Below are 24,515 nucleotides of genomic sequence, written 5' to 3'. Positions count from 1 at the left end.
AGGAGAGGAGGTCCTTGGCAAGTGGATTTGATTTTGGAAATTGCTGAGGCGAGTTGTTGGGGACAGGAAGGTTACAGAAAGCAGGCTTGTCTCTGTATGAGGCACGTACCACCACATGCCTAGTCTGAGCGGCAGAACAGGCTGTTGATTGACTCTCTCAGCCAGTTAGTGATAGGTATGTGAATGCTGGCTGTGTTTTAAATCACTGAATCAGTGTTCTGTGTGTTGCAAACAATACTGCTTCTGTAAAATGTTGCACTTTGCCTTCACAGATATGACTTTGGGAGCCCAGCCTTCCTCTTTGTTATCGCCAGCTGAATGGCTGCGCAGAATTAGAAAGCAGCCATGAAGAACTAAAGAGGACTTTCTGTGTGATGTCATGATGTACTCCACAGCCGAAAAACAAGAATTGAAGGAGTAGTGGGACAGTGAGAAGGAGGACCGAAGGGAGAACGTGGCGAACCAGAACAAAGCCATGGAGCAGCTCTTAAATGTTATGGAGCACCAAGCAGACATGTCCCAGGTGCTACTAGCACTGCAAATTGAGCAGCTCTGCGCCCGCCCTCCCCTGCAGCTGCTGTCGCAAAACTCTTTCCAATGCGCCCCCTCCAGACGCTGCCAACACACTCTTATCAAAATCCTGGCTCCCGTCTGTACCCGCTGCATTCCACTCTTGCCCCATCACAGTCCAGCCATGTGGACTCCCAGTACCGACTGCTCTCAACTCTAGTCCCGCTGCAGTTTAGCCCTGCTGAAGTACAGTACCCACTGCACTGTACTCCAAAGGACAAGGTTGGATATGATCCCTGCAGCTACACAAATCTTTAACCATCCCGGGACCCCACCTCCTCCTGGGACCCTCCCTTCTCCCATCCTCCACAGTGCTGATTTTCTTTTGTCTCCTCCAGTTGTTTTTTAATAAAAGAATTGTTTTGGTTTGAAAGTAATCTTTATTCCATTAATTGAACGCAACCGAGCCCTGCAAAGCAACAAGCAATTTTCTTAAACCTTCACAGTGCATTTTCTGCACCAACCACAATCACCTCCTAGCATTATAAGCACTGCACTCCCAAGTATAGCAACAAATATTAGTGGCTTTCAGCTTCAAATTGCTGCCTCAAGGCATCCCTGATCCTTATGGCCCCATGCTGCGCCCCTCTAATAGTCCTGGTCTCTGGCTGTTCAAATTCAGCCTCCATGCACTGAGCCTCAGCAATCCAGCCCTGAATGAAGCTTTCAACCTTCCCTTCACAAATATTATGAAGCGTACAGCACGTGGCTACAAGCATAGGAATATTGTCATCGGCAGGTCCTGCCTCCCATATAGGCAGCGCCAGCGGGCCTTTAAACGGCCAAAAGCACACTCAACAGTCATTCTGCACTTGCTCAGCTTGTTGTTGAACCGATCCTTGCTGCTGTCAAGGTTCCCCGTGTATGGATTCATAAGCCATGGTATTAAGGGGTAGGCAGGGTCTCTCAGGATCACAGTGGGCATTTTGACTTCCCGCACAGTGATTTTCCTGGTCCAGGAAGAAAGTCCCTACTTGCAGCTTCCTGAACAGGCCAGTGTTCCGAAAAACGCATGCAACATGCACCTTTCCGGACCAGTCTGCGTTAACGTCCGTGAAATGCCCACGGTGATCCACAAGTGCCTGGAGAGCCATAGAGAAATACCTCTTCCAATTAATGTACTCAGTGGCTAGGTGGTTTGGTGCCAGAATTGGAATATGTGTGCCATCTATCGCCCCTCTGCAGTTAGGGAAGCTCATTTGTGCAAAGCCATCCACAATGTGACTCACAAGTCCAACGGTCGATTTTCCCATTCCAAACTGCTTAGCGACCGATCGGTAGCCAGCTTCCGCAATGCAATCGCCACGCATTTCTCCAAAGGCATGGCAACTCTCATTCTCGTGTCATTGCGCTGCAGGGCTGGGGCAAGCTCCTCACACAGTCCCATGATTGTGACTTTCCTCATCCGAAAGTTTTGCAGCCACTGCTCGTCATCCCAGACGTGAATGACGATGTGATCCCACCACTCAGTGCTTGTTTCTCGAGCCCAAAAGTGGCGTTCCACAGTGGTCAACATCTCCGTGAATGCTATAAGCAATCTCGTGTCATAGCTAGTACGCGTGACAAAATGAATGTGGAACTTCTCTTGCCTTTGTAGTTTAAGGAATAACTCCACTACCACTCATGACGTATTGGTCAGAGCGAGCAGCACACTGGCCAACAGTGCGGGATCCGTTCCTGCAGACCGAAGAGGCAGAGCACGCAGTACACAAACTATTTAAAGATGGCACTAAATGCTGATGGAAGCATGGGGATTGCTGGGATGCGAAGCAATGCATCACGGGGCATTGGGACAGGACCCAGGATGCCTCGCGACCCCCTCCGTCTTCCCACAACTCTTAGCGGCAGAAGAGGAAGAGATGCTCTGTGAGATAGCTGCCCAGAGTGCACCACTCTGAATACTGCTGCAAGTGCCACAAGTGTGAACATGTTATTGCGCAGGCTGCTGACAGTGTGAACACACAACAGCGGTTTCCCTTCAGTGCTCTCTGAGCGGCGCTGTAACTCGTGGTCTGTAACTCTGCCAGTGTAGACATACCCTTAGTATCTCACTGTGTTCACCACACCTCTGAGGATTTGGCCTTCCCTTACTTATCGCTTGTCTACATGGGGAAACTGACTGGTAGAACCAATAGCAGTAAAATCATACCACTATAGCTATGCTGGTATAATTCCCCATGTGGACACACTAGTGGATTCCAAAATAGTGTGTCCATGTGGGGAGGTATAACAGCATAGCTATAGAAGTATAATTATATCTCTACCGTTTTGCTGGTCAATCTCCCTGTGTAGACAAGCCCTCACAGTCCTAGTGAATGTTAATTAGACTTCTAATATCATTGCCTGATGTGTCAAATAGGAAGCCCTATTACATACTTTAAGTTATCATATTTCTCAATACCTATTGATATAAGTATGATGTGTCATGGACTGTGCCCACTCAGAGCAGAAAACTCATCTGAAGTGAACATGCTTAGGAAATCAGTGAGAAAAAAATAAAAAAGCATCAGGCAATAAGGTTCTCAATTCCCATTGTAAGTCAAGTTTTATGAGCCTCATCTGCACCTGCAATTAACTGACAAATACTCTTTTCCCCACATATAAATCTTTTAATTGATCCTAATGCACCTCTCACTTAACAGAAGAAAACCCACCCAGCCTCAGTGGCCTCGTCTACACAACAATTACAACATGGCTATAACCTACCTGTCTTACAATACCAAATATGTTTGGTTTGGCATGTGTAGAAGACCAGATCAACTCATACTACAGACATTTCAGCATGTTCACTTAGTATGGTTATATGATTACTTGGTCTTGTCAAATCAAAGTCTATGCTGCACATTTAGAATACAAACCAAGTTATAACTGAATTTCCCAGCATGGTTTTTACTGTAGGGTACACAAAGCTCACTTCAAGATTTTGCCACTCTTGAAAACCCAAGAAAGTACATTTGATTTATTTTAACAGTTCTCTCATCTCTCTTTTGTATGAATTAAAGAATGGGAGTAGAAACTAGAAAGTTCAGACTAACTGCTTCTATTTATTTATAGTGAGAAACCACTTTTAACATTCTGCAGTGTTTTTCCAGCAAGTTAATACTTATCAGCATATCCCTTTCTGGCTTTTTATTTTGTGCACACTTGACAGTCAATCTTATACTTTGCAGGTGGGAATGAATTATTTTTACTGAAGTATTATCCAAAGGCTAGCCCAAAAGAGACATTTAGAAATGTGTGTTTCTGGGACAGTTTGAAAAGTTAACTCCTTTATTTTCAGGGACACCACAGAATCTATGAAAAAGATTGTCAACAGCAAATACAGAGTGCATTCAGTCACAAAAGTTAAAGTTCAGGACTGTTAATAATATGGATATACAGTATAACACAACCTGGACCTTCCCCAAAATATTTTTAATATATAACCCATAGTTCAGGGTGCCTAACATCAGACTGTAAAAACACAGTTACAGCAACTGACCACAGCCAGTGACAAAAAACGTATCTTCTCTCACAGGTCATATGGCTGCACTAACAGTGTAGTTTGCCTCCAGTGACCTACACGTTTATCTAAAACAATTTTAATGGAGTTTACTAAATGTTGACCCCTTTCTTCTATGCACTATCAGAAACAAACCATACTCTTTCCAAGATAAACAAAAGCAGCTACAATATATGTACATCACTTCAACATCAAAATACTTTAGTGTCCGATACTATTAAAACTACCATTACACTTTTTAAAAAAAAAAAATATCAAGGCCTTTTACATGAAATATCATGTTTGACACAACTTCTTAAAGAAAATGAGAACTACCTTGGCTCTTTGTTAGATATGAATGTAAATGGAATGAAATAAAGTGCAGCAACAAAACCTTGCTATAAAGACCTCATTAACTGTCCAGGTGAGAACTAATTGAATCATTAGACAATGTTTATATGCTGGAATGACAAAATCATTATCAGAATAATCAAAGAGCCAAAAAGTGTCCAAAACACAAGCTTTCCCTAAATGGTGGGTGTGTACTGATAAGATATCTGAGAAACACTCAACTAAGATATAGACTTCTGCCATCCAGAGTAAGCAAAACACACAGCTGAAACTGACTAAAGAGGTATGAAAGAATTATCTTCTTGAATTCTCCTTATAACTATCTTTTTTAGAACTTTAATGTTTCAAGAAGCTTAAAGGTATGGCTTCTGCAAAAGCTCAAGTACTATACCATGAGAAATTAATTTTCTTTGGTTCCTTAATATTACAAATTTTACTAAAATAGATTTCCATCAAAGCACAGCTTCCTGGATAACCTGTGTAGAGAGGAATGAGGGGTGAATGGTTTGAGCAGTAGTCTAAGGTATATTTAGCAGACCTTCAGAGCTGGCAAACTATAATTCAAAAAGATAACTAGATCTTGAATTCTTCTCTCAAAACCAAACTGTTCTGGGCAATATCTTCAGGCCAATATAGCCAGCTTCCATAAAACCCTGCACTTACAATCAAGTTTAGCACTATGGATTGATCATTCTGTAGTTGTTAGTAACCATTATAACCTGCCTCTTTAAAAAAAAAAGGGGGGGGACTATAGTATGTTATCACCCATAAAAGTAAAATAGAGGACATACAATCATTTAGTAATCAGTGTGAAATATGTTACTGTGCTGTCTCAGAGTGCCAACTCTTTCAGGATATACATTATTTCATGACTCCTGTGAATAGCAAATATAATTTTCACAGAATTTTGGGGAAACTATTTGCAACAGTAAGATAACAAAACTTTTAATTGGAGGTATGTCACTTGGTTTTGCCTTTGAAACATATCTCTTTGGCTCAAAAGATTAAGTATAATATCTTATTTTTGTCCAATTAAAAAAAAAGAAAGTGACTTTGGTACACTTTTCCTCCAAGACCACAGTATGTATGTATATGTGTGTGTGTGTATGTATACATGTACACACACACACATCCAGAATAAATATTTGTGTAACCTGGACACCACTACAGATGGAAGCTCTACCATTGTTTCTTTTCCTAGCTTGGAACCTTCCTTGAAATTCTTCCTCTAACCTTTAACTCAATTCTAAACCAACACTAAACTTTTCCAACAATTCCTTTATTAATTTAGAACAAAAACTGTTGAGCAGTTTTAGTGGTATAGTAGCATAAAGTAACTGTTAAAACTCTCTAGAATTTTAATAATAATGCTGTTTGCATGAAAGAGACCAGAAAGGAGCCACAAGACATTCAGACCACATCCTACAATCTTGGTCTACACTAACAGATCTGATCAGAACAGTGGGACTGTAACATCCTTGTGTTCATTTCCAGTCTTTGTAATGAACCTAATGCATATTAAAGGTTTTCTTTGGTTGTTTTGAAACTAACTTATTTTCTGAATGATACAAAAAAGTGAAAAACGTGTAAGGAAAGAAAGCTTTGCATTGGGTGCATAAAGTTTAACACCACAAGAATCTTAACACTTTTTAATCAATGTTTGGTGTAGTGGTCATGTAAAGTTTCCCACACCTCAAGCTTCTTCTTAACTCATTGCAATGAAAGGTTTATATGATGGTTGCACAATGTTTTCAGCCAGGATGCTTCCAACATTTAATGCAGAAAAAGATGGGCTAGCAGTACATGAAGTTTTCATAACAACCCAGTATAAAATTCTATAATGCTCCAGTTGTGGTTGGGTCTTCAATCACTTTCTCATAATATTGATGATATCAGCAGCCTGCATTCTCAATTTGGACTGTGGACATTATTCATTTTAGAGAGATGTTTTTTATTGGACCAACTTCTGTTGGTGAAAGTGACACGCTTTCAAGCTCTTTGCTCAAAAGCTTGTCATTTTCACCAACAGAAGTTGGTCCAATAAAAAAAAAAAAATTATCTCACTCATCTCACCTCTCTAATTTCCTGAGACCAGCATAGTTACAACACTGCAAACAACTATGCATTTTGTCTGTCAATTGGTTGTTTGCCCCATCTTCTTTCTAACCCTCTCTGGTCCTTCCACTGCCAGTGGAACATTTCAACACTCTGTGGCCCTCTTGCCTTCCCTCCCTTCCCCTTCTTTTCTACTTCCTTTGTCAAATTCCCCCTACTCTACTCCTATAATAAAAATAAATTATTTGGCACTACCCGGCGGGAAAACGACTGCTATCCTTTTCTTTTCTATTGTTTGCAAAGCCCACCTGTTGAGTCTTGTTTCAGATAAAACTTAAGGTGTTCAGAGTGGAGACCATGTCTAAATGTATACTTGCAAAGCAAATACCACAAAGGGACCAGGCCCTTCAGGTTCTAATACAATATAAACAACACATTTAAGGTGATAGGTTTTTATCTCCTGGTCTGGGCGCAGCAAATCCTTTTGCACACAGCCCACTGTTCACCCATAAAATAGCAGGTGATTGAGAGGTGAAAGATCTCATGTGACAAATTTGCCAATAGTTCATGCCTGCAATCCTCTTTATAAGGATATCAACAGTTTGGTGGTAACCAGTAGCCACACTGTCCGATGGGCAAAAGGGGAGGGAGAGGGTTCAGAAAGGAGAAGCGAGACTTTTGGTAAAGGAGAGGAGGAAAGAGTCTCCACGGCAAAGCAAGGGTGTAGTTTGGGGACGAGCAGCGGGGGGTTGCTCCCCAACGACAACCCCCTATGCATGCCCCGTTGTCCTGCCTAGAGCTTTCCCCCTCCCCCAAATACAGAAGTCAAACTACGCCTTAGCGGCAACGATTTAAATAAAATACCTGGCGCCAGATGCTTTGGAGACGTGTGGGTATGAGCCCCAAGGAGGAGCCACTCGTGGCAGAGTGGGATAGCGGCGTCTAGAGGGAGCAACTCCAGAGACGGGGAATCCGCCCCTCGGCCCAACCCCACAATCTCCCCCCAGCTCTCACACGTACCCCTGCCCCAGCAAGCTGTCTCTCAGCGCACTGTGCCCCCCCACCCCCCCGGGAAAGCTTCTGCCTCCAAACCGCGGAGCCGCCGCCGCCACCCCGCTCCGGCCAGCCCCCCCCACCACCTTCGCCCCCGTCCAGCCCGGCCTCACCAGCTCTTTCTCGCCGCCTGAGCTCGGGTCGGGTTGGGCTCAGCGACCCGGAACATGAACCCGGCGCCTCCCCCGGCCGCTCCCCGGGGAAGCTGATGCCGCTTCGCAGAGACTCGGGGAGGCGGCCGAAGCCGGGCGAGCGAGAAGGGGTGTCGGGATCGCTCCTTGCCCGCGCCTCACTCCCCCATGATGGGAGCCCGGAAGCGGCTACAGCACCGGCAGGAAGTAGGACCCAACCATCCCGCTGCCGGGGTGGAGCTCGGATGGTACGGCCCATAGCTGAGGGGTCTCGCTCACCACTCTCGCCCCACCCCCCCGCAGCACTACAGCGTGTCCTACCTATCCGCCCCCTCCCCCGGGCCGTCGGGGCCTGTATGGAGGAATTACCCCCCCCTCGGCCAGGTGGTACGGTCTGGTTGCCATGGTGACGGCCTGTACACCATCAGGGCAGGGGGAACATGGCCACTTTGGCCAGGCTGCAAGGGAGGCTGCCAGGCCAGAGGGAGGAATATTTCCATAGGAACAGGTAACGGGCCCCGCTGCCCCCGCCCCCATGGGCCTGCATTGGCCTTCTGGGGAGGAGCACTGGTAAGGGTCAGGCCAGCGCACTGGGATGGGACACAGGTTCTCCAAATGATGGTGGCACCTTGCGAGGTCACCCCCATGGAAAGTCCCCGGGTCACCACATCGCACCAGTGCAGTGTTGCATTGTCATTGGGACGTTGCCATGTCCAGTTAGCACTCTCAGATCACTGTCAGTGCTTAATATTTATATTCCCCAGGCCCCCTTAAGCCCCAATTAGAATCAGGACCCCCTGGTGCTAGGCACAGAATACAAGGTGATCTGTGTCCCAAAGAGCGTATAGTTATCATGCCATGTGGAAATGTTGCCATGTCGTATCAAGTATATTACCGCACTGCACCAAAGCAACATCATATCAAAATGTCGCTAGATTGAATAAAAATCCCATTGCAGTACAGCAAAATACCATTCTTCTGGGGGAACACTTTTTTGTGACTAAATGATTCATAACCTCAGAAAGTGATTCTCAGGGCCATCCTAGAAAACCAAGGCAATAGTAATTCTGCTTATTAAGGAGAGTGTTGTTATACCACAAAAATGGAGTCCCAAATCCTTCACTAAAATAATGTATGTAACTAACAGTTCTAAATTAGCATCCACTTTTGGAGTTTCCTGAGCATTTTATACAACACACTATTTAAATGGGAAGATCCTTAGAGATGAGAATAATGTTTCATCCAGAACTAAACAAAATAATTGGTGCTTAAATAGTTATCTATTTTATCAAGGGATTTCGTAGATTTTTAAGGCTCAAAGGGGCCGCTATGACAATCTATTCTGACTTCCAGTATAACAGGGGCTATAAAACCTCACCCAGTGATTTCAGCCTCAAGCCCGTAACTTCTATTTGAGCTATCGCTATTTTTTAGAAAGAGATTCAGTCTTGTGATGGAGAATCCATTATGTTTCTAGATAAATTGGTGCAATGGTTAATAAACGTCACTGTTTAAAAATGTGCTTTATTTCTAGTCTGAATTTGTCTAGCTCCAGCTTCCAGCCATTGGATCCTATTATGTCTTTTTCTGCTAAATTAAAAAGCTGTCTACTATCTGTACTCTCTTCCCTGTGTAGGTGCTTGTACACTGTGATCTAATTACCGCTAAATGTTTCCTTGGATAAACTAAATAGAGTGAGCTGCTTAAATCTCTCAATATAAGGCCTATTTTCCAAATCGCAAATAATTCTTGTAAATCTTTTCTGAAACTTTCCAATTTGTCAGTTTTTTTTCTTTTTTTTGAAGTGTGGATACCAGAACTCGACACAGTATTTCACTCATAGTCTCCCTAATGCCATATACAGAGATAACACCACCTCCCTACTCCTGATAAAGAGAGATATGGAAAGTGTGCTAAAGGACAGTGTGTCAGTGGCAAAGCGTGGAATAGAGTCCAGAAGGCCTGACTTGCAGTTCAAGCTGTAACCTCTGGACATACTGCTTGTAAACCTAAGTAGACAATTTACGTGCTTCTTACAGCTATAGCCAATTAAAAATGCAAAAAGTCACCCAGATTTGTGTTTTTGACACATATATTTAAAATATAAAAGGGACACAGAATTAATTATGTCCATCTCTTTGAGATTTTTAATAGGTGACAATATCAGACTTTGCAGTGTTTGCTAAATATATTGATATGCTAATTACCTTGATCAGCTGCTTCAAGACCTTTGTGTGACACTCCTATTTTCTCTCTGAATTTCACAGTTGAATCACTTTGCAGTTTCAGATTATGAGTCAGTAATAATTATATTGACTAGAGCCATAATATTGTGTGTTGAAATCAGTTTTGTGTGAAGTTATTCTGAATGTAGTCTGTTTTCAAAATACGTTGTATTTGAATATGCAAAATACTATAGGTAATCAAAGTGCATTAAATAACATTTATTTTGTGTCTGCCTTGGTTTCATGTTATTGAAAGTTACTTGGAAGCATAAGTCACAGTAAATGTTTGTGAATGGAGTAAAGATAACCCTTGACATTCAAACTGAATGTGCAGTTTAAAAGGTGAAAACCAAACCCTAGCTCCAATTGTTATCTTTCGAATGTTGGCAAGGGCTCTTCACTACCAAAAGATAAACATTACAAGAGAAAATAGAACAAAAGATACAGTAACTTTCAAACAACATACAGAGCCATCAAACCAGATCTAGTACAGTGATGACAAGAAAGAGTGTAAGAGTAATATCTGTCTGATATGGAGAAGTAAACAAGAAATTACCAACTAGTACAATAAATTACATACCAACAGAATAGATCACATTCAAAAAGCAAACTTTAAATAATGAGATTCTTCTAACCCAACTAAGTGTACTGAGGGCAGCTTGGAGAAGCAATAAGAAAATAATTTTAAAAGGTGATAGTAAATAATAAAAATGTGATTGTAATGCTTCAATAAAGATTAAAGTATAATTTCAAATAGTTTAGTTCAGCAATTTAATAATTGTTAATTGATACTTTATTATGAAAAGATATAATTAAACAGAAACTAGAAATGATTCTGAAGCTGGTTTCTGCCCCATAGGATTGAAACTGCTCTTAACAATGTTACTAAGGGTGTTTTGCTGGCCACGTAGCAAGTCTTCTTCCCCATTCTTATTGTTCTTGATCTGTCTTTTGCCTTTGTCACAGTTATGGCTCTTCTAATAGACAGTCTCTCCCTTGCGTCTCTCTCTGGCACTATTTGTCTGAATGCTCCTTAAGAATCTCTGTTAGGGTCTTTGCACTTGGCCCTCCTCTCTTCTTTACATCTACCTTATACTCATTTATCATACAGCTTCTACCATTAACAACTCTCAGACCTACCTGTATCCTTCGATTTCTCTGCCTATTCTCATCTCATATCTTCAGCTGCCTCACTAACATCTCTTCCTGGATGACCTGTTCCACCAGAAATTGAAAACTGAATCCTTATCTTTCCTCCCCAAACCTCCCTTGTCCTCCCTTTCTCATTACCATTGGCAATTCCATTAGCTTCTGCATTCCCCGGGCTTGCAACATCATCATACTTGTGTGCTCTTTTCTTCCTTTCCCCCTCCCACTGAACACATTGATGCTATCTCTGAATCCTACCATTTTGCCCTCTACAAAGTCTCCAAAACTCATCCATGACCATGCTTCTCCATTCCTTTTGTGAAAACTCTAGTATTGGTGGTGAACTAATAATATCATCTTCATCTCACTGAACATTTCCCATGAAATAGCTGTTAAGCAATATATGCTGAATATTTGAAAAGGTAGGGCTGTGATGTAGGAAATGACAAAAGATTTGACAAATGAGTTGCTCACTTGGTGTCTAATTCTACCTCTTCTTCCAGAATCACCTATCTTGAAAATGTTTCAGCCAGAACTGGATTTTCAATTGTTATTGTAGATACTTTTAATTAAGATGACAATGAGCTCCCAGCCTTTTTTTCACTGTATGTGGCTTCAGTACAGCTTTGGTAATACATTTAGAGCCTGATGTAACCTTATTGTAGTCAATGGGTCTTTCTATTGATTTTAGTGGGCTATGGATCAGGCCCTTACTTTTACATAATTAATTCATTTAGTACTCATTGTGATAATACTGATCATAGTGAATTTATCTGATATTCATGTCCATGTCATATTTTATGCAGTGCTATAGGATTTCTATTGTAATTCAGCACTAATTAATACACCATTAAAATAAAGTGTTATCCACATTTTTCATTTAAAGCATAAGAAGTCTAGAAGTTCATAACATATTGGCATCAGTGTTCAATATCACATGTATCTGGGAACTGTTTCTCAGGCATTAGAAAAAAATCACATAAAATTAATGTGTCAGCACACAAGTTGCAATTCCTCTAACACTGCAGTATCCTACCTAAAAATTTCTTTTAAATGTTTCCTTTTTAAAAAAAAATATCAGGATCCATCTGGAACCCATCAACTGGGATGTTTTACATTTTTTTACATAAAATTTTTTTAGCCTTCTTTCTTCATCCCTCATGACTTCTGGTCGTCTATGTTACTTTATGTTCCCCTCCCAAGAATGTTAACAAAGATGCATAATCAGAATGCAAAATAACTTCATTTTTTCCTGTGAATTTAGATTTAGATTTTTTTATATTGTTTATAATAAAATCCTTAAAATAGAGCAGAGCCATTGCACTGTTCTCCTTGCAGGATTGGGGCTTTAATTATCTCTAAACTATCTAATCATCATGGGATATTTTGTTTTGCATCATTCCTAAGAATGGTAATATGTTAAAGTGGGGAGGTGGGGGGAGAGGAAAGGTTTTAAAAGAACACAAATTGTCCCATTAAGAAAAAAATGTAGATGAAAAAATCTCTCTGATTCATTGTTTTGATTTTAAAGTAAACTACTGAGAATGGTAATCACAAAAAGATTATTTTGAAAAAATGTTTTCAGAGCTGTAGATGAATACCGAAAAGCAGAGCACAATGCTGCTGTACGAATCCAGAGCTGGTTTCGAGGATGCAGAGTCCGAGCATACATCAGGTACTGTGATTTTTTTTCTATTTTAACCCCTATCTTCAGTCACTCATAACTTTCCAAAACTCTCACATATTATACTTAGCTTGCTCTCTCTCTCTTTCTCTCTCTCTCTGAAAGTGAATGTTTCTGTAAAATGTGAACAAAAATGATTATTCTGATTATTCTGAGTAGCATAGTAATATATATATATTACCATTGCAAAAAATCCTTGTGATTTTTTTTTAAATTATACAGCTAAAATTGCTGAGGTCCAAAAGTTGATGAATGATATGGAAATAACGTTTTTTTAGAACACTCTTCCAGTATTCTAGGGATAGCTGAGTTTGACTTGAAAAAGGTGGCATGTTGTGCATCAAGAGTGCCTATTGTACAAACTTTTCTTCCTCAGATTTTGTGGATGATGTGAAAAGAATTGCATGATGTGGCCTACTTGATAAAGCACTAGTAGAAGACCAGGGTTCTATTGCTGACTCTGGCATGCTAGGTATTATTATTATTATTTGAGAAATAGCATGTGATCATGTAATTAAAAATGGAGGCCCTAGTTCTCCAAAGTGTTACATACTTGGGAACAATGGGACTACTCACATGTTTAAAGTAGTCATTGTCTGACAATACCAAAAGAAGGACAGGAGACACTTGATATGGTTGTAATCAGGATGCAACTTTATTACTAGATGTCTGGGACTACCCGCCAGATAAAAGTGCAGGTAGCTCCATGATCATGCAGTATCTACCCAGAAGCATCCGCCAGTCCCCCTCTTTTCTATCCAGGTCCCCCAGCCAACCCATTGCTGGGACCTCAGCATCCTGCCCCCCCTCGGTTAAGGTAGGCTATAAGAAAGGGGGGGCAAGAGTCAGTCATAGGAGTGCCATGCCAGTATTGCCTGCCGTATCAGTCATAGGAGTCCCAACGCGCCCTCCCCCTTTCCACTCCTTTCACAAACCACCTCCTTTTTAATTCCTTTGCCAAGCCATTTATCTGGTCACTGTATCCCTTTCTAATGGAATATCTACACTGGACATCTGCCCCACACTTACATAATGAGTTGCAACATCAAAACCTAACTCCCTTCCCGACTCACCATAACAAAGCCCTCCCTGAACCTGCTGCGAGGAAGGTGCAAAAAAACTCCATTCCACCTAGGCCAATCTGGTGGTGAGGAAAAAATTCCTTCCCAACCCCCCCTACAAAGGAGCGACTAGGATGATGCTCACTGCAGGATCTGATCATACCTGGTAGTTTGTCACCTCAAGCTGAGGAAGGGTAGGTGCTGCTTTGCCTGGTGTGGGGAAAAGGGGCTTCTCTTGCCAGACTCACCTCTTTTCCATTCCCCAACCCTTTCAGTCCCTGGGGATGAGTCAGCATCGCCATACTGACCCATTCCCCCTTTTGAAGAAGCTTCTAAGTCCCTCTCCCAACCCCCCATTAGAAACGCACTATTTCCCCTCCCCTGGCAAGCTGGACAATGCTCCCACTTAAGGTGCAGTGCAGTCATATGCATAAATCTTTGCATAATCTGTCTCATAATGTATTAGGAAGCAAAGCAAAGTTGTTATGCTAGCACCTAAGCTGGCTGGGAATTTTGTTTTTTCCCTTGGAGAAATATCAACAAAGCCAAAACTTGTTTCCTTATTATCCAATTTTTTAACAACCCCCAAATTGAAAATTTTAGTAATTTTTCAGTTTTCTACATTTTCCCATTTGACCAAAAAAAGTTCTGAACCATTCAGAAGTATTAACTGTATTCTCCATGAATTTTTTAACCAGTCACACAAACACCCATTCTTAAGTCTATTTTATAATGCTTAATAATGAATAACTTTTATAAGATTAAATTTAAGTAAGTTTGCTGTAACCTACTTTTTGGAATACGTATAGATAACATACAGCATTGCCTAAAATCTTGGAAAAATCTTTCCAATGTAACTTATAAATATATTATTCTTTCAATGTAATCATTTGTAATCAAAATATTTTGTTTTAGGTATTTGAACAAAATGATGATTATTATCCAGAAATGGTGGAGAGGCTATCAAGGAAGAAAACACTTCAGAAAAATGGTGGAGGTAACAAATGGGTTTTACAATTATTTTAGATATTTTATCTCTCAAATGCACAGCTGTTCGTTAACTTGCCCCTGGTTCAAGTACAAAAGTTGAGAGTTTAGGCCTCGATCCTGCATACAGTTATGCATATTCTTAACTTAACTACCATGAGTAGCTCCACTGATTTCAATAGGACTATTCATGGTAGTAAAGTTGAGCACATGCATACCTGTTTGCAGGATTGGAGACTTAGGCTTCAGTCCAGCAATGAGCTCTGCACTTGCAAAAGCCTACCTGTGTTGAGCTAATTGCAGGAAAGAGGCTTTAGGTTGGAAGTACTGTTTTCCTGGCAGTACTCTTAATTCTGAAAAAAACAGAGTATAAGTTCATATCTCTAGACATTGCTATTCTGTGTTTTAGTGGTTTAAATTTCTTACTTAATGAACATTGAAATATTTGAAGTTTTGCCTTGAGGCACACAGCAGATCACAGCCAATCTAATTCCCTTGATGGACTTAAAGATAGAAATGTATCATAGCACACTATCTTAAACCTCTGTTCAGAGGTTTAGAAAATTAAGAAAAAGACAATTTGCTCTTAACATACAATGGTAAGATTTTTAATCAGTAGTTTGCGTTACTAATTTATCAATTTATGTTAACAGTTTCTTTTCCAATACTTTGTAATTTGTTCTTCATTTATTCTTGACTAATTTTATTGAAGCCAAATTGTTGTTTTTCAGTATAGAGATAAAAATACACAGAAAGAAAAAAATGTAGAGTACTAAATAATAATAGTTTAGATACTGTTGACTTGTTCCCCACTGGTTGACCAGCTAGTTAATCAGACTGAGTCATCTTTTTGGGCCATGTTTTTCAAGGAACTTCTTATCTTACTTCAGTTTGTTTGTGCAGAGTGGATAACTACATGCTTAAATTGAGTTCTCCTCTGAAAAGTGACTATGTGTGCTTAGTGAGACTTAAGTGGTATATAGTCACCCCCTGGTGAATGTTCTAAACAAATTCTAAAAAAAAAATGATTGGACGTAGCTCAAAAACATATACTGTAAAATTCTGAAGATAGCAGTTTAATCTTGACATTCAAGATTCAGAATCAAGGAACATCAGTCTCTGTTTCTGGCACCTGACCACAGACTTATTTGGAGGGCTTTTGTGGGACACAGGTGGCACATAGGCCTTATGTTGGCCCTCTGCACTTGGGTCAATGTCACTTTTTGTTCAGATCGACAGATCTACATAGGCAGATGTCTCTGGACATTCACATATTCAAATGCCAATCTTTTGGTAGATCATAATCAGTTTGTGGTTAAAATAGTAATGGCATCATCTGATGTTGAGTCATTTATTTATTTTTTTATATGTGGGAGGTGCGTTGAGAGCGGTGATACAGACTGACAAAGTTTCTGACGTAGAGCTCTCAAATGGGACACAAAGGGAACAACACATCATCATTTTCCTGGGTGGGGACATGGAGGAAGAATTGCAAGACTATTCTTCACCTAGTGGTTCCCTGCACTATTGCCTTGCCTTTTGAGGCTGTTTGACCTCAGCTCTTAGTGGTCTGATTCTCTTTCTATTGTTTCTCTTCAAATAATTGCCCTGACAATTCAGTTTTGTGACAAGATTGAGTCTCTTTCGAATTAACACAAATTCCCTGCAGTCTGTCAGTAACAAACATTAGAAAAAATAAACCAGCTCTCTACCCTTTAAATTAATTATGTAGCATCTGCAAAAGTTCTTAACAAATGAAAAGTGTTTTTAATTGTGGTTACTGTAACACATAATTTTGCGCAGGGCACATAATTTTCTAAGTCTCCCAGTCTATGTACAGAACTGGGCAGAAACAGCAACAATGATGGGAGAGAAAAACTAGAAATGGGGGCAAGCAGGTATCTTGAAGCTGAGGTCAAGAAATTAGAAAATGGTAGGGAGCAGCAAAGGACATCAGTCTGAAGGATGGATTTAAAAGACAATTTTTCCCATGCACAAGATGAAATTGCTTCAAATGGAGATTTTTCAAATTACATGGGCTCTAAGGAATCATAGAATCATAGAATATCAGGGTTGGAAGGGACCCCAGAAGGTCATCTAGTCCAACCCCCTGCTCAAAGCAGGACCAATTCCCAGTTAAATCATCCCAGCCAGGGCTTTGTCAAGCCTGACCTTAAAAACCTCTAAGGAAGGAGATTCTACCACCTCCCTAGGTAACGCATTCCAGTGTTTCACCACCCTCTTAGTGAAAAAGTTTTTCCTAATATCCAATCTAAACCTCCCCCACTGCAACTTGAGACCATTACTCCTCGTTCTGTCATCTGCTACCATTGAGAACAGTCTAGAGCCATCCTCTTTGGAACCCCCTTTCAGGTAGTTGAAAGCAGCTATCAAATCCCCCCTCATTCTTCTCTTCTGCAGGCTAAACAATCCCAGCTCCCTCAGCCTCTCCTCATAACTCATGTGTTCCAGTCCCCTAATCATTTTTGTTGCCCTTCGCTGGACTCTCTCCAATTTATCCACATCCTTCTTGAAGTGTGGGGCCCAAAACTGGACACAGTACTCCAGATGAGGCCTCACCAATATCGAATAGAGGGGAACGATCACGTCCCTCGATCTGCTCGCTATGCCCCTACTTATACATCCCAAAATGCCATTGGCCTTCCTGGCAACAAGGGCACACAGCTGACTCATATCCAGCTTCTCGTCCACTGTCACCCCTAGGTCCTTTTCCGCAGAACTGCTGCCTAGCCATTCGGTCCCTAGTCTGTAGCTGTGCATTGGGTTCTTCTGTCCTAAGTGCAGGACCCTGCACTTATCCTTATTGAACCTCATCAGATTTCTTTTGGCCCAATCCTCCAATTTGTCTAGGTCTTTCTGTATCCTATCCCTGCCCTCCAGTGTATCTACCACTCCTCCCAGTTTAGTATCATCCGCAGGACTCAAGTTTCCCCTGAAGTTCTGGAAGGTGATAGAGGACAAATAAAGGCAAAACAGCCTGTATATTTAAAACACAGGATAATAGGATTTACCATTCTAGATCAGATCATCCATCCATCTTGTTTCTGGTAGTAGCCAATGCCAGATGATTCAAAGAGAAACAAAAACACCCCATTAGGCTTCTCAGTTGTACAGTGGTAAGTGGAACTTCACCCCCCTCAATATCTTATGTTGTACTTACCCGCAATTTGGCTGAGGAGGACTGGATTTGACAACTTCTGTAGTCTGTCAGTACAACTTCTGAGTTAGCCATGTGAGTTTCTTCAGAATGATGTCAAGTGCATCTTTCTCCCTATTAATCAATAGGCTCCTTAACTCACTGCTCCCACATATTTATGCCCTTGGATTTAGAGAATGAACTTGAGTCTTGTGCCTAAATTTTCTGTGCACTAGCATATTGTGCTACCTTTATTAAACCACTGGGCTGGCTCAACTTGGAATATTTTAAACAATGAAATGGTCTAGCAATTTAGGACAAATTTAAGTGAAAATAGTAGTAAATTTTGTGTTAAACTCTTCTTAATTATTTTAATGACTCTACTGATAATTAAACAGGATGTGGTGGACATGATAATTGTTAAATAAAAAAATAATTGGTCTCTAAAATTTGTCTGCTAATAATGACTAGATTGGTATCAGTTGCCAGCAAACAAGGTAAAGCATATGCACAAAATACCCATGATTACTTGATAATAAATCTTTTAATTATTATATTCAAAATTGTGAAATGAAAGTAGCACTGATGCGGAAAATAGCAAAGGCTCAGGCTCATCAGATCTGCTCTCCATATGTGCATCACTACTAGTATTTTCAGTTTTTAGTATTCCAGTGCACCTCCCTCATAGTGCCCAAATCCAGTAAATAAAGTTAACTGAGCTTATAACTTTATGGAGTCATCCTGCAAATTAGTTATGTATCTTACTATTTTTTAAAGATAGGTATAATAGAAAAATATACGTTTTTCTGACTATTTTTGTCAAGTTAAAGTTCTAATTAACCTTTTGTGTTCATTCTGGTTACCCTTATGATGCAAGCTGGACTGAATGGACAATTTCTTCCACAGTCTGGGGCCTTGTCCTGCAGGAAAGGAATTGGGTTTTGTTTTTTTAAATAGTAGCTCAGATTTTTTTCTATGAAACACAGCCCACAGGGCAAGAAATCCCTGTAAAATAAAAGGAATTCTAAGGCTTCAGGACTATGTACCTAAAGAGAGTATAAATTATGAACATATTTGTTACCAACTTTGAAGAGATCGACATTAAAAACATTTTTAATACTTTGTATACATCACAGTTCAACTCTGTCTCAAGGCCACATTCAGCAACTGTTACTCATGTTGAGTAGTCCCTATCAATGTGACTTCTTGGGTAAATTCTATTGATTAGTGCAGAAGGGTGTCACAAGGCCTTTGTGCCACTTAGGCTACGTGTTAGGCCCTGTTTCAATTCCCATTGAAGTGATGATTCTCCCTGAATGTAGTTGCACGGTAGACCCGTTTATGTGAGGGAAATGAACCAATCAGTAACATATAATTTTCCTAGTGGAGATGAAAAACCTGGAAGTATTTCAGAACAAAGAAGAAAGGAGAATGTTGATAATGATAGATAACTGTGCTGTCATTTACTTACAGAGGAATTAAAAAATAATTTCTAGAAGTGCTATGTTTTGGAAGTAAACTCCCAGGAGTCCCTACATACTATCATCAGGGATATGCATAACGATTTATAAGTGACTGGTCCATTTTTTAATAAAATGGCAGGACAAAGGCCACAATACAGGAAAGTGTCCCCATTCAGGAAAGCACATAGGCACATACGTAAAGTTAAGCAAGTGTTTTGGTGCTTTCGTGAATAGGAATAGACTTAAGCAGATACTTAAATGTTTTCCTGAATTGCAGTTAGAATGAGGAGGGCTACACCATTGCCAAACAAGCTGACATTAAATGCACTTGGTAGAATTCTTTCTGTTTTTTTCCTCTGAAATAGAAAGTCGATTGATTAAAAGGGTCCATACAGACTTTGAGCTGGTAATCAGTGAACAGTTGAACCAGGAAAACAGATTCTTCCCTCCCCCAACCCAGAAGCAATATTGGATCATCTTCCCAGGTGAACCATGATCACCACTACGGCATTTGACCCGTGGTAGCATACACAACTTGCTGAGTCCTGTGTGATGGCTGTGGCTGGCAGGTCTGTGCAAGTGGTGCACCATCAGCCACATCTCCACCACACATGCCACCTTCACACCCCTAGTTAATAGGCTTGCAGAGCCTGTCTTTGTAGCATGCAGGAAAATGTGGCCTCCGCTTGCTTAATCCATCTGTATTCAGCAAACCTGTACTATGAAACTGCACACATGGCATTGTGCTATGGCCTCGGGATTTCACCCATATGGAAAGTAAAGAAATTTTCTGTTGAGCATAAAAGAGAGTGATTCAATAGTTGCACAGTCACACATTCTAGACACATATACAAAGTGTTTGGAGGTGGAAAAGGACAGAGGCAGGATTCTTTGTTAGCATTTGTTTCCTTTTAGAAGTTACTTACTCCAAACACGTCTATGTATCTTTTAAATCAGCTTAGAGCAACCAAGAAAATGCGTATTATTTAACGACCAAATCTAGAATAATTAAAACACAATAGCTACATTAATTGCTATAGCAGCCAAGGGAATGCCAACTATCAAACTGCTCTATCTAGAATGACTCAACTCCATATTCCACCATATAGATTTAATTAATATTGTTCACTATATAAGTACCAAACTGCCTAACATCCAGATACACAAATGCCAGAAAAAATTGTCTCACTTTCTTTACCGTTTGCATTTGGGACCCAGAAGCTTGATGAGATGCTTGCATTTTATTACTAGAGGATCAGGTGTTTTTCCTCTAGGATCAAAAACTGTAATCTAACATTTCCTTTCTTCATTTCAGTTCTTACTTCCTTCATTCTCTTTTTCCATAGTCACCTGTACAATGAAAAAAGTTAGAATACTGTTATATCTAGATGAGCCAACTTTTCTCCCTGTCTTATTTATACCCTCCATACTCCTGATCAGTTGGCTCTTAGATGCTGACAAATTACCACTGCTATGAAACAAGCTTGTTACCCTTTCGGCTGGCTCCTACACTCTGTGGAACTTGAGTTGTTAGGCTCCTAAAGTTGTAAAGTTCAAAACTTTGTATGTGTGAGACTTAACAGTTCTTGCAGCATTATTTGTCACCGGGGGGAAGTGCATGATGGTTTAATCAGCTGGGAGAAGGGCTTGTTACTCTTGTCAGAGGAAGAGGTTTGTAGAAGAGGAGGGAGGTAGAGATATTTGTCCCTAGGTAGAAGGTATGGAGGGTTTTGCCTGATGTGGATACTTGGGGCTTTTTTCATTGTGAGAGGATTTGGAGAGAGTCAGGCAGAACACATGTTTTGAGAAGGGAGAATAGGCCCCCTCCATTTCTCTACACTTCAGGTATAGGATTGTGAAGCAAGGGAAGTTGCCTGGGTAATTCTCCATGTGACTGTGCCTTAGCCCCATGCTCTTGTAAGAGCAGGCTATTATAAGGCCCCTTTTTGTGTGAGTTACCTTCCGTAATAGTGTTCTGGCTCAGAAGTCTAAGTGTCCTCAGCATTCAGAAGTGGAATTCCCTCAGCAGATCAGGAGAGGAGCCAAAAAGGTGTTTTAAACTATTCTTGCTCAGTGGCAAAACAGGAGCCCCAAGGTCATTTCCAAACCCTGGCTACTTCCAACAAAAAATTAATTCATAAACTGGCTGTACCAGCAACACCTTTTGCATTCTTTCCAAATTTGGAAAAGATGAGTGATGAAGCAAAATTGAATCCATTTAATCGAACAGCTTCAGAATATTCCTGGGAATGGAATGCATTATTTCATTCCTAGATTTGTGGCCTATAGCTAACACCATTCATGAAAGATTTATGGAGAGAAAAGTTAAGACAGATGCCATTAGCTGTTCTAATTCATAATTTTGGAGTTGAGCTGCTGTTTGAAATACTTGTCCATAGAAAGCAAAACTTTTTCAAATTTAATACATTAGAATTCCTGCAATTTTCTGCATAAAAATTGCATCTTTGCAGTTGTTTCTATTTATATTTAGTCAAGCAGTATACTATTAAAGTAAGTATTTAAAATGCACTTTAATTAAACTGCAGGACTTATGCCTTACTTAATGTAATGAAGAAAGAGAATTTAAAATGAAGTAGCATCATTGTATTCATTTGTAAATAACATATTGCAGCCAACTGTTTCTTAATTGCCCAGACTGTTGATAAATAATCCAGTCCTGCTGCTCTCCACAGACAATTTGCTTTGGATCAGAGTAGGCAATTCAAATAACACTAATTACAGTGAAACCCTTTTACAGTGAATTCCTGTTTGCCATGCGGGAAAAAATTCACTATATCAGGGGAAAGCACTTTTGCCTTTGATTTGTGTCTAAAACATGAGAAAAACATAAAAGCCGCATGTTGTGCTAAATAAAGAACGTACACTTGCATTTAAAGTACTTATATTTTACTTTTATGATACAGTTGTGAATTATGTTCATTTTGCATTTGTAATTAGAGGGCGGAACAGATGTGAAAGCTTAGTTTAAAGTGATGTATCCATTAAAATAACCTATGCTGCCAAGTGATTGTTCAGTATAACAGGGGATCCGTTCACTATGAGAGGAATTCTACTTTATTGGAAGGAAACCAGGACTTTAGGAAATGTTGTCTATATCAGGGGATTCGCTGTAACATGGTATCATTGTATTTATGATCTTAGGATGTTAAAATGAATATTAAATTAAACAAAATTCCCAGAATTACTCGGGAGGCAGCTAAGTACATAACATTTAGTACAGATGGTTGGAAGGCACAATTTTGCTCCATCACCGCATCCGTATCCTTGAACGATTTCAACTGAAGACAGCATTTCTTTGAATTTTTCATTAAACCAGACGTCTTGAAATATGAATTCCTTTTATGTTTCTGTGAGTTTTGGCTAAAAGAACCCCAGTGAATAAATCATATAATACTACGTGTCACCAGCACTTGTGAATATTTCTGCTTTGTTATTCTACTCTCAGTAGAGCACCATTGATTATCAAACTCAGCGGAGAGCATTTTATGATCATATATCTCCATTAGCTCCTAGTTTGACTACCATAGATTTTTCTGGTTAAGTCTGCATTATGTATTAGGAAGCCTATCTCTTCAATATAAAGTTTGATTTTATTCTCTCTAAGCCTAGAACTCTTATTATGTATTATGTATAAAGATTCTTATCTTTTATATGTAAAAATAGGGGCACTATCTTTGTGCAACTGAAATGTGTGCCCTCTTTTTTTTCTTGATTCACAGACAGCATATTTTATTATGAAGATGAATTTCTACAATGAAATGGCTGTCAGGGTAAATATTTCTTCACTTGTTAAACAAATGAAAAGTCAATTGTGCTCCGAATTTGCTTTTAATAAAATGAGCAAACCAGAATATATAAACTTGATTGATATGCTGATGGTAAAGGGCAGGAAATAGCATATAGTTAAAAATTAAAGTTACACTAAGTAATCCTGGTGGTATTTGAAAATTACTGCTAGATTTAAGACATTTGTATGTAAATTCTTGTACCTTTTAACATATGGTGATAAAAGACAAAAATACCAAAAAGCAACCCACATATATGCATGTATGTGTGTGTGTGAATGTACAAACTTAAACTGAATTCCCATCTTTGTAAACTATGACTTTGTCTGACTCCTTCAAATCATATTATGATATCTGTGTCTATAACATCTTTAATTTAACTTTTGTGCTCTATTCTTTTAGAATAAATTAGTAGAACTTCCATGCATTTATGTATCGTTAGATAATATGATAGTACGTCATATTAGCGACGGTCAGATTTCAACTTTTATGAAATGCAGTAGTTTAATATTCATAGAGCACATTAGCCCCATAGATTGATAGGGTGTCTGATTGAATCCATTTGCAAAATACATTTGAACCAATTAAAATAAACTTATAACAACACTAAGAATGGTTGTTTTTACTAACCTTGTGGTTTTAATCAGGAAAGAACTGAGTGGAGTAGACAGTAATAGCCTGTAATACCTTCAAGGATAGTTAATGAATAGCCAGACCTCGTCTGGTTGATAAACTTAGGATACTCTAATTCTGTTATATGTCTGATTGTTTCATATGGAAAAAACATCTTTTTAAATTTTAATTGTTAAGTTGTGCATTTCTTGTCTCTTACTTATCTACATTTGACTACCAAATCAGACATATTTACAACTTCTTGAGATGTGGACCAGTGAGCCAATGTGTAGGAGGAGCATAGAGGCTATCGGCTATCTTTGAGAGGAAGTGAAACACAGACAGCGGTCACAGTCTTCATCCTTATACTGCAGGAATACAGATCAAAAACTAAGAAAAAGTGAATAATGTTAACATTATTTTTCAAGATCAATCATATGGAGCTCCCTCTAAACTCTCATTCAGCTGCTAGAAGCTATCATTGAGAAAAATTTTAATGAAATTTTAATAAACATTTGTGGCATTTTTATAGATATCCTACAGAAATGCTTTGAAACAATAACTTCCTAATTTCCTATGTAAATCTTCCCTCCTCCTTCATTTTTAGTTTCACAGTAGGAGGAGGTGCACTGTAAATAAGCAACTTATTCTTTTGAGTTTTATCAGTACTCCACAGAGGAGGTAAGAACACAGCAGACTTTATGTATCATTGTGAATTTTAATGCTTTTG

At 39.7% G+C, this 24,515-nt stretch overlaps 2 protein-coding genes across 21 annotated transcripts in view; one reads left to right on the top strand and one right to left on the bottom strand.

The window, feature by feature from the left end:
• Window positions 1-7,860, bottom strand: part of GPATCH2 (G-patch domain containing 2) — a 182,915-nt gene extending 175,055 nt beyond the window's left edge. For 15 of the 18 annotated variants that reach the window (XR_012158237.1, XM_073338876.2, XM_073338879.2 and 12 more), the window contains exon 1: window positions 7,624-7,859. Coding sequence is in view for 17 of the 18 variants with exons in the window: in XM_073338876.2 (XP_073194977.1) it covers window positions 7,624-7,679 (56 nt within the window). In the remaining variant the exon portion in view is untranslated. Of the gene's footprint in view, window positions 1-7,623 lie in introns of all 18 variants that reach the window. The other 3 variants (XM_073338880.2, XM_073338892.2, XM_073338877.2) reach the window with 1 other exon arrangement.
• The window catches only part of SPATA17 (spermatogenesis associated 17), a 146,378-nt gene continuing 129,503 nt past the window's right edge, over window positions 7,641-24,515 (top strand). The window contains exons 1-4 of one of the 3 annotated variants that reach the window (XM_073338910.2): window positions 7,641-7,889; window positions 12,601-12,690; window positions 14,676-14,757; window positions 23,108-23,158. In XM_073338910.2, coding sequence (XP_073195011.1) covers window positions 14,689-14,757; window positions 23,108-23,158 — 120 coding nt within the window. In that variant the 5' untranslated portion in view covers window positions 7,641-7,889; window positions 12,601-12,690; window positions 14,676-14,688. Of the gene's footprint in view, window positions 7,890-7,966; window positions 8,150-12,600; window positions 12,691-13,089; window positions 13,172-14,675; window positions 14,758-23,107; window positions 23,159-24,515 lie in introns of those variants that run through there. The other 2 variants (XM_073338909.2, XM_073338912.2) reach the window with 2 other exon arrangements.

This window comes from Lepidochelys kempii, chromosome 3 (genome assembly GCF_965140285.1).
Source record: "Lepidochelys kempii isolate rLepKem1 chromosome 3, rLepKem1.hap1, whole genome shotgun sequence".
NCBI lineage: Eukaryota > Metazoa > Chordata > Testudines > Cheloniidae > Lepidochelys > Lepidochelys kempii.
Note: the sequence above shows the minus strand (reverse complement) of the source record. Positions and strands in the feature narration are given on the sequence as shown.